We start from the raw sequence: 10,968 nt of genomic DNA, 5'->3' as shown, positions 1-10,968 counted from the left end.
AGTAGAAGCAAGCATGTAGCTGGTTTGTGATGGACGACAAGACATGAGAGACATGACCTTTCTTATGCAAACTGAGGGATGAGTAGGAGTCAGCCAGGTCAAAGCAGGAAGGGAAGCAAATTTCTAGGCTGAGAAAGCACCCTACATAAAGGCCCTAAGATACAGTAGTACTTGATGTGTTGTTGAAATGACTGATGCATTGTAAGTGATGCAGGCATTGTGGTAAGGAGATTGAGCAAGACTTTTAAAGCCAAGTTTATATTTTGGATTTTATTTTATGTGTAGCAGATACCACTGAAAGGTATTAAACAGGCAAGGGACATGATATGGTTTACAGTTTAAAAGGCTAGCCCTGGGGGCGCCTGGGTGGCTCAGTGGGTTAAGCCTCTGCCTTCGGCCCAGGTCATGATCCCAGGGTCCTGGGATCGAGCCCCGCATCGGGCTCTCTCCTTGGCGGGGAGCCTGCTTCTCCCTCTCTCTCTCTCTCTGCCTGCCTCTCTGCCTACTTGTGACCTCTCTGTCTCTCTCTGTCAAATAAACAAATAAAATCTTTAAAAAAAAATAAATAAAAGGCTAGCCCTGTAGTGATCCACGTGAGATCATGATGAAGGCTTGGACTGGGGTGCTGGTAATGGTAGTGAGGAGTAGGTGGTACAACATGAAATTTAAATTATAGGCTAAGTGCACAAGATTGTCAGATGTGCTGAATGGGGGGATGAAAGAGAGGTGTCAAGATTTATTTCTGTGTTTTTGTATTGAGCATCTGGGCAAATGGTGCTACTTCTGTTAATTGATAAAGGAATGACCAAGGGAAGTACTGCATGTGTTGAGGAGTCAAGGATTTTGCTTTGAACATATTAAATTTAATATGAAAGAACTAGACTAGAGATGTTGAATTGCAATGAGAATTACTTTCCCTGTTTCCTGGGAGTAGGAGAATTTAGCAGAGGAAACAATGCAGGTGTTTTCTTCCCTTATTAGGTAATGAGACCCTTGAGTCAATCAAAGCTATGTTTTCACATGGGTTCAATTTTGGATCAACTGTAATAGGTCTCTCGCTCTGGGGATACACCTTTTCCAGCTTATTTAAATAGTATTAAGAAGTAGAAAGCAAGGGTGAATTAAGAGTGGGAGTGAAAGATGAGTAATCCCCCCCCACCAAAAAAAAGCCTCTTGCGGTCCTTCAGTGGCTCAGTCAGTTTAGTGTCCAACTCTTGATTTTGGCTCAAGTCATGGTCTCAGGGTCATGGGATCAATCCCTACATCCCACACCAGGTTCTGCACTCTGCAGAGAGTCTGTTTGAGATATTTTCCCTCTTCCTCTGTCCCTCCCCAGGCTTGTGCACACTCTTTCTTAAATAAATAAATAAATCTAAATTTAAAATAAAAGCTCTCCAGTCTGAGTACAATTCAGAAGTTTAATAAACAGCCACTAAACATTGCACCAAAGCATTTGGAAACACAATTTCTACAGAAAGGCAAAGGTCAGGCTTTCATTCTAAACTCCTTTAGATGATCATTGACAGCCCCACCCACCCCACCACCCCCCATCCCCACATATCCACAACACTACACTCTTCTAGTCATGAAATTGCCTACAGACATACTCTTAGAAATAATGGGACTGGCATGCATTATCCCAGCAATGGCAGAGAAGCAGGGGATGGGGAAGGGAAAGATAGGCGCAAACGCAACCAGTGGCTAATGATAGACCCCTTAGGAGCTTTGTTTAGGGAGTGGGCGGGGAGAGTCTGATTTGGTGCCATCTGTGGCTTTAATTTGGGCTTCTGTGGCTGGGACTGCCATCTTAAACAGTTTCATTCTATTGAGCCATGACTATTAGAAGTGGTCTCCTTAGGTAACACATTATGACTTCTTTCTATAAATTTTTTTGGTGTCCAACCAAACTGCATTCAGGAGTCAGCAGGACTGTTGAGATCACGTTGGTTCAGAGGTCAAGTTGATCTGGCTTCTTAGACCTGTCTTCTTTTTGGTCTTTAGAAAGGGACCCATGATAGTTCTCTATTACAGACACTCATAAATTGCCTAAGCAAGTCATTCAAATATCTGAGAGTCAGTTTATCTATCTTATAAAAAGTTTACAATTATAATACATTAAGAACAAACAAGATCAAATGGCCCCTAAGTTAAATATTAGCAAACTAGTAATAATGATTCACTTGACTCAAAAATCAACTAGACTCCAATTCACCCCTCTAAGAACTGGCATCAACAGAGGACCAGAGTTCCCTGACAGAGTGAAAGCAGAGTTCTTAGGCCTGGACTAGCATTTAAGGTGTACAAGGCATGGAAGGAAGAATAGGACTTTTACCTGCCAGTGGCCCTCTCTTTTGAGCCAGACTTTAAGCTTTTACTACCCAGCCCAAATCTCTTGCCCCATCCAGTATTTGACTAGTTGCCTTGGCAGGGAGCTGACTTCCCTACATAATTTTTAAAAAATTGCATAGGCATTTGATCTAGATCTTTCTGTTTCTGTTTGTCCCTTTTTTAGTATAAATTACAAAAATACTTGATCCTTTTCCTGAAGAATTTGCAGGTTGTAATGAGTCTAAAATAAGCAGTGTCCAGCTGGCTATTGGGGGGGTGGTCAAAGGGCTTTTCTGAAGGAGAGATATACCAAAGATGATACTATTTTCCTGAGGGACTGAACATGGCAGAGCATCAGCCATCTTGGGGCCAGGCTGGCCTAGTTGGTTCTATCTGTTTTGGCCATATATATTGATAGTGGTGAGCCTTAACTGTCCCCACTAACCTCCAATTCAATAAAGAGTCAGGGGCCAGGTTCAGAGGCTAGCACTGGCTCCTGCCTTTTGCATAGTGGGCCTTGCTGTAGGTAAAGGAAATAGCAGGCCAGGACCACATGGGATAGTCTGGCTTATGAATGAGTCAGAATCATCTGATCTGGACCAGTCAAGAATCTCCTTGGTCTGGACCACTCAAATAGCCAAGGTTCCCACTACAATTAGTAGAGTCTCCTGTTCTTTCTGTAGTGGGCAGAGTGCAATAAAATACATGCAGTGCCCTCAGCTGGGGGAGACTGGCAGACTAAGATGAGCAACTGAACAAATGGCAGTGTTTGGCTCTGATGAGGGTACACTCAGCAATGTCAGAGGGACAAGTAATTTTTCTGTTTTGTTTTGTTTTTTTTTTTTTTCGTTAAGATCCATAAATATTAATTGAGAGTCACAGCTGGGTAGAGAGTCAAAAAGAAGAATCCTGAAACACAGAAAGGGGAGCCCTGGGGTTTAGGTGCCTGGATGCTTCCTAGGGTATACAGTGCTCTGGTTGCTGCATCACCACTATCTAGTGTTTGCGGATCATGCCCTTGATAGCTGACTCCCGGTTGACATAGGTGGCCCAGTAGACCAGATTAAAAATGGCAAAAAGCACAGGAAAAATGATGCGGGAAATTTTGTCAACCTTGCTGACACTGTTGTAGGTCTTGGTCTCGGTCGGGATGTCCTGCACGTAGGTGGTCTTGGGCGAAGCAATAATTGTTGGGGTTGAGGAGGCACTGGGAGCAGCGCCCTTGGAGATGGTGGAGAACTCAGTGTCCTTGGCCAGATTGATGGGATAGGTGGTTCCCACGATGTTGAAGGTGGTGCTGGTTTTCTTTGTTGGGGCTGCTGGTGTTTTCTTCTAAGAGCCAGAAAAAGTAGGGGAGAAGGGGGGACAAAACAAAAGCTAATTAATTCATTACACAGAGCACCTTCAGAGGTTGTAGGGAGGAGGAGCCATGAGGGAAGTTAAGAAACAGAGGCCAGGAAGCCAATAGCACTGAGTAGACAGGTTTGTGTCTAAGGATAATTGAAGATGAGCTTGAAAACAGAAAACTTGCATCATCCTGGTTTACTAGCTATGTGGCTTTGGCCAAGTAACTTCTCTTTGTGCTTTAGTCTCTTCATCTGTAAAATGAAAATCAAAATATTTGGCAGGGTTGTTGAGAGGATCAGATGAAAGAATGGTGGTAAGAATCACTGGGAAACTGTGAAATGTTGGTTGCATGTAGGGTTTTATATATTCATGTGATTTGATCCTCACAGTAACCCTATCAAGTAGGTAGGTGAGATTACTCCATTTGACAGATGACATAATTCAGCCTCAGACTGAGTAGCAGAGCCCACACTAGCCACCTGGGCTCCTGACTTTTATCCAGGGCTGTACTGTGTTGCTTTCTATAGGTGCGAGACACTTTTTTGGTTACCCGAGAAATAACTCCAAAAGGCTTCAACCATCAAGTGGCACATCCCCTGTGAGGAAGAGAGCTATGTGAGTCTGAAAGTCATTTCAACTTAAAGACACAATAAATACCATGGCATGTTTACATGCATCATTACAACAGTATCTCACCCTTCATGCACTGTAAATGTGTTCAGCAAGCTAGGGGGCACACCAGGGTTTTTCACTCATACATAGTTACAAGCAGGAGCCAATGTTTCCCCAGGGAGCGATGAAATGTTTCCCTCTGACACGGCAATCCCCTGGCTGTTTCTGCCTTTGTTATGACACTGTCCTTTGTAAATTTTTTTTTCAGAATTAAAAAAAGAAAAAACTCAATGAGAAACAAACATGCACACATGTGCCCATTTGTTCCTTCATACATGATTTCTATACTCATGACCCTCCATGAAGAAAAGAGGAAACAAAACTCAGGTCTAGAACAGAATAGAGTGACTGAGCTCATAGTTTATAGTGTTTTCTGTCTCCCCCTGTACTCTAGCCTTTTCTTCTCTCCATCCCTTTTTGTTTCTAGGGAAAAGTTGGGGATAGATGAGCTTCAGAAATGCCCAAGAGTATTTGATGAAAAGTGGTAACTACTTGCATTGCCCTAATTTCACATACCTCATTTGTTCCCTTTGTCAGTGTTCTTTTGATTCCCAGCATCTGTATTTTATTTTACTCCTCCTCTTCTTCTTTCCTTCCAGGGTCTCTCTACTCCCACCTTTCTCTTACTGACCCTTCTCCCCTAATCTCTTTCTTTTCTTCTTTACATTAGAGTCCCTACCATTTTTATCTTTCCCCCTTTAGACCATACTGCCATTTACCTTCCTGATCCTAGTATAACTTTGCCAAATATTTACTGAATATCTACTGGGTCAAAACTATGCTAGGTATTTAGGGATTGGTGGGAAGGTTAAAAGATGAATCCATTTCAATCCCTGTTTTCCAGGAGTTTACAGTCCAGTGCTGGAGAGGGTTGTAGGAATACATGAGTGTTACATAGTATGATCAGAGTTCTAACGGATATGAGCAAATTATAACAGATATAATGGGAATTCAGTAAAATGATGGGATAAATACCTACAGATGTAGAAAAGGTAGCTCAGAGAAGGCAATGAATTTTTTGAACTGGGTCGCAGAAGATAAGCAGGAACTCATAAGATGAAGATATAGCACAGGTTAAGGGCACTGCTTATTTGAAAGGATGACAAGAAGTCTGCTGCAGCTGGGTCACAGTGTACAGGGAAAGGCCTTGTATGCCCTGCTTTCCTATTCTGCCTGCCCTTGCTGACTTTAGAGTTTTCAATCAGAGGGGGAGTGTGGGATAAATGAGAACGTGTTGGTTTAAGTACACAAACCATCTCACTAATAGGACTTTAAAAAGCAACACAGTTTTACTCTTTAAGAACTGCAGCCAGATTGCTACAAGTGGAAGGGGGGACAGAGCTCTAAGACTTCTAAAAACCTTGCAAATGCCTTACATACTACATGGGACTCATTTATAATTAGCAACTTCGTTGTGTGAATAGAGGCATGCTGCTAAATGCTTCTGCTATTAAATAGCATTTTACTTGTTTGACTGCTTACTTATTAATTTGCTTAGTAATCTCTTTTTTTTGGTGGATGGACAAAGAAAAGAGGAGAAAGAAAAGAAAAGAACCCCACTACCTTGACTTTCACATTATTCCATTTAGTTATCATATAAGCTGGTTATGACCAAGTCTCTGAAACAGTCATTCCAAACATCAAACAATTTCTTTAGCTTTATAAATCCTTTTTGTTCTATAGGTGAGGAGAAACATAAGTGGATTTCATCTCAGATTTTTAAAGCAATAAAGGAAAATTTCATTTTAATTTCCCTTGCCCTTTCCAACATGGCACATTTTAGTCAACCATTCTAATTTTTTACCTAAATAGTCAGGAAGGAAATCAAAGCAAAAGCTGTACTATCAAGAAGACAGAAATAGGATGCAGAGATTAGTAGTTAATATTTATCCATTTCTGTACCTAGTTTTCAATATTTCCCTATGATCTGGAATTTGATAGATACAAACTAAACTTAGTTTTGACCAAGTTGTAATTCTATTCCTTCCTTCCTAGCCAAATGCCTAACTTAGTCATGTGATAGATGTTTAGTGAATAAAAAGATGACCTCCCCACACTGAGGACTCTCAATGTGATTTTTCATTTGTTCCTCCTTAGTCTTGACCTCTCCTATACAGAAAATAAATTTCCATAGTTCAGCTGGGAGTAATTCCCACACCACCAAACTGAAACTGACTCCTCCAAATTCCCCAAGTATGACTCCCAGGACAACGTTCCTTCTAGAAAGTCACCTCATGTGGATTTTAGGATGAGGCAATGAAAACTTTTATGGACCAATGCATGTCCAACTCAAGGGTTTTCCTCAGATGGCATTCATGTCTATTGTTCTAGAAGTACAAAGTACAGGGTAAGTTGGAGCTCTGAATGTACTTGATATTCAGCCAAGCCATCAGAGTATATGCAGATATGGCCTAGAGCCTCTGAATCTACCCCATAGTAGACACTCAAATTTCCTGAACCCCAATTTTCATAAGTGGAGCAAAGTAATGGCATATATGTTATAAGGAAATCAAAGACAAATCAAAGAAGTTACAAAAAAACAAAAAAAAAATCCAGGACCAAATGGCTTCATGTGTAAATTCTACCAAACATTTAAAGAAGAGTTAGACCTATCCTTCTCAAAGCATTTTTAGAAGTTGAAGAAGAGAGAACACTTCCAAACTCATTTTATGAGGCCAGCATTACCTTGGTATCACAACCAAAAACACCACACACACACACACACACACACGCATGCACACACACACTACAGCCCAATATCCCTGATGAACATACATGCCAAAACCCTCAACAAAATATTAGCTAATCAAATTCAACAGCAAATTAATTAAAAGTAGTATATAGCAAGATCAAGTAGGATTCATTCCAGTGATGGAAAGACAGTTCAAGATCCACAAGTCAATGAATGTGATACACAACAATAACAAAAAAAGGATAAAAATCATGATCATCTCAATAGATGCAAACAAAGCAGTTGACAAAATCCAACATTCATTTTTGATAAAAACTCTCAACAAAGTGAGACTGGAAGAAGCATACCTCAACATAATAAAAATCATATATGACAAGCCCACAGCTAACATACCCAAAGGTAAAAAGCTGAAAGCCTTTTCTTTAGGAACAGGAACAAGACAAGGATGTCCATTCTCACCATTTTTTATTCAACATACTATTATAGGTCCTAGCCTCAACATAAAAGAAATAAAAGTCATCCCAATTAGAAAAAAAAATAAAACTGTCATTATTTGCAGGTGACATGATACCATGTATAGAAAACCCTGAAGACTCCACTAAAAAGCAATTGGAACTAATACATTTAGTAAGATTGCAGGATACAAAATTAACAGGCAGAAATCACTTGCATTTTTTAAAAAAGATTTATTTATTTATTTATTTATTTGAGAGAGAGAGAGAGAGAGAGCACAATCAGGGCAGAGGGAGAGGGAGGAGCAGGCTCCATGCTGAGCAGGGAGCATGATGTGGGGCTGGATCCCAGGAGCCTGGAATCATGACCTGAGCCAAGGGCAGACACTTAAATGACTGAGCCACCGAGGTGTCCCATCACTTGCATTTCTATACACTAGTAATGAGCATTAAAACAGAAAGATAAATTTAAAAAAAATTTTGATTTTCCTCTTAGGGAACTTAAGAAGCAAAACAGATGAGCATAGGGGAAAGGAAGGAAAAATAAAATAAGATGGAAACAGAGAGGTAGACAAACCATAAGAGACCCTTAACTATAGGAAGCAAACTGAGGGTTGCTGAAGGGAAGGAGGTGGGGGGAAGTGGTAATTAATTGGATGATTGGCACTTGATGTAATGAGCATTAGGTTTTGTATGCAAGCAATCACTAAATTGTACCACTTAAACTAATATAGTATACGTTAATTAAATTGAATTAATTAAAATTTTTTTAAATGTTAGAAAAAAGAGAAAACAATTTCATTTACAATTTCATTACAGTTTGAGGTTCCTCAAACATAAAAAATAAAATATCCAGGAATAAATTTAACCAAAGGTGATTTATGACATTGCTGAAAGAAACTGGACAACACAAGTGGAAAATTATACTGTCCCATGGTTTCGGAGAATTAACATTTAAAAAATATCTATACTACCCAAAGCAATATATGGATTCAATGCAATCTCTGTCAAAATACCAAAGGCATTTTTTCATGGAACTAGAACAAAAAATTATCAAATTTATATGAAAGCACTGAAAGACCCCAAATAGCTAAGCGATATTGAGAAAGTGGAACAAAGGTGGAGGTATCATGTTTCCTGATTTCAAACCATACTACAAAGTTATAAGAATCAAAATTGTATGGTACTGGCATGAAAATAGACACATATATAAACAGAATAGGGCATCCAGAAATAAACCTATGCATAAATAGCCAATTAAGCTGTGACCAAAGGATGTAAAAAGATCAAATGGGGAAAGGCAGTCTCTTCAATAAATGGTGCTAGGAAAACTGAACAGCTACATGCAGAAAACCAAAACTGGACTACTCTCTTATATCATATAGAAAAATAAACTCAAAATGCATTAAAAGCCAGAGTGGAAGACCTGAAAACATAAAACTTTCAGAAGAAAACACAAGCAGCAATCTATTTGTCACCAGTCTTAGCAATATTTTTAAGACAACTCTCCTCAGAAAAGAGCAATAAAAGCTAAAATAAACAAATGGAATTATATCAAACCTAAAAGCTTCTGCACAGGAAAGGAGACAATCAACAAAATGAAAAGACTACATACTAAATGGGAGTAGATATTTGCAAGTCATACATCCACTAAGGGGTTAACATCCAACATATATAAGGAAGTCACACAACTTAATATAAAAAAAATTGATTAAAAAATTGGCAGAGAGGGTGCCTGGGTGGATCAGTTATTAAGCATCTGCCTTCAGCTCAGGTCATGACCATGAGGTCCTGGAATCAAGTCCCACATCAGGCTCCCTGCTCAGCGGGGAGTCTGCCTCTCCCTCTCACGCTCCCCCTGCTTCTGTTCCCTTTCTTACCGTCTCTGTCTGTCAAATAAATAAATAAAATCTTCAAAAAAATTGGCAGAGGACTTGAAAACATACAGATGGTCAATAGACATATGAAAAGATGTTTAGCATCACTATCATCAGGAAAATGTAAATCAAAACTATAATGAGGTATCTCCTCACATTGGTCAGAGTGGCTATTAGCAAAACGACCAAAAAAAGTATTGACGAGGATGTGGAGAAAAGGGAAACTGCATATACTGTTGGTAGGAATGTTAATAGATTCAGGTACTATGGAAAACAATATGGAGGTTCCTCAAAAAATTAGAAACACCCTATGATTCAGTAATTACACTACTGGGTATTTACCCAAAGAAAATGAAAACACTAACTTGAAGGGATACATAGACCCTATGGTTATTGCAGCATTATTTGTAATGGTTAACTTATGGAAGCAACCTCAGTGTCCATCAATAGATGAATGGATAAAGGAGATATGGCATATATGTATACAATGGAATATTACTCACCCATAATAATTAAATCTTGTCAATTGCCACAACATGGATGGACCTAGCGGGTATTATGCTGAGTAAAATAACTCAGAGATTTCACTTATACACAAATACCATATGATTTCACTTATATCTAGTATCTAAGAAAACAAAACAGAAATAGGGTCTATATAGAGGTAACTTGGTTACTGAAGAGGGGAAGGATTGGGGAAACAGGTAAAATAGGTGAAAATGATTAAGAAGTACCAACTTCCAGTAAAATTAATCATGGAGATGTAATGTACAGCATAAGGAATACAGTCAATAATATAATAACTTTGGTAACAGAGTGGAAGACTTATGGGGATCATTTCATAATGTATAAAATAAATCATTGTATACATCTGAAACTAAGAAGATACTGTCAATTATACTTCAATTAAAGGGGCAAAAAATAATCCCAAAAACAAAATGGAAAAAAAAAAAAAACCCAATCGACCCGATTTTTGGCAAGGCATCTGACTTCAGCTCAGCTCATGATCTCAGAGTCATGGAATCCAACTCTGTGTCAGGCTCCCTGCTCAGCAGGGAGTCTGCTTCTCCTTCTCTTCCTGCCCTTTCCCCTGCTTGTGCTCTCTTTCTGCCCTCCAAATAAATAAATAAATTCTTTAAAAAAAAAAAAAAAGAAAACCATAATGAGATACCTACCACCTCATTAGGATGTATACTATCAATGACAATAAAACAGAAAATAACAAGTTTTCACAATGATGTGGAAAAAGCGGAGTCCTTGTGCACTGTTAGGAATGTACAATGGTGTAGCCACCACAGAAAATGGTATGTCAGTTCTTCAAAAAATTAAAAATAGAAATAAAGTGTGACCCAGCAATTCTACTTCTGGGTATGTATTCCCAAAAATTGAAGGCAAGGTTTTAAAGAGATTTGAACACGCATGTTCATAATAGCATAATTTCCAAGATCCAAAAGCCAAATGCAACTGAAGTGTCTGTAGAGAAAAGAATGGATAAGGAAAATGGGTTCTAGCCACACAATGGAATATTAGTCATCCTTGGAAATGAAGGATATTCTGACACATGCTAAGACATGAATGTTGAGGTCATTATGCTAAGTGA

At 39.1% G+C, this 10,968-nt stretch overlaps 1 protein-coding gene across 2 annotated transcripts in view; it reads right to left on the bottom strand.

The window, feature by feature from the left end:
- Positions 1–2,496: 2,496 nt before the first annotated feature.
- The window catches only part of GABRA3 (gamma-aminobutyric acid type A receptor subunit alpha3), a 393,257-nt gene continuing 384,785 nt past the window's right edge, over positions 2,497–10,968 (bottom strand). For both annotated transcript variants that reach the window (XM_004776653.2, XM_013047929.2), the window contains one exon: positions 2,497–3,660. In XM_004776653.2, coding sequence (XP_004776710.1) covers positions 3,325–3,660 — 336 coding nt within the window. In that variant the 3' untranslated portion in view covers positions 2,497–3,324. The remainder of the gene's footprint in view (positions 3,661–10,968) is intronic.

The sequence above is a fragment of the Mustela putorius genome, unplaced genomic scaffold (genome assembly GCF_011764305.1).
Source record: "Mustela putorius furo isolate JIRA1106 unplaced genomic scaffold, ASM1176430v1.1 tig00003899_pilon_pilon_pilon, whole genome shotgun sequence".
NCBI classification, from domain to species: domain Eukaryota; kingdom Metazoa; phylum Chordata; class Mammalia; order Carnivora; family Mustelidae; genus Mustela; species Mustela putorius.
This window is presented reverse-complemented; position numbering and strand designations above follow the sequence as displayed.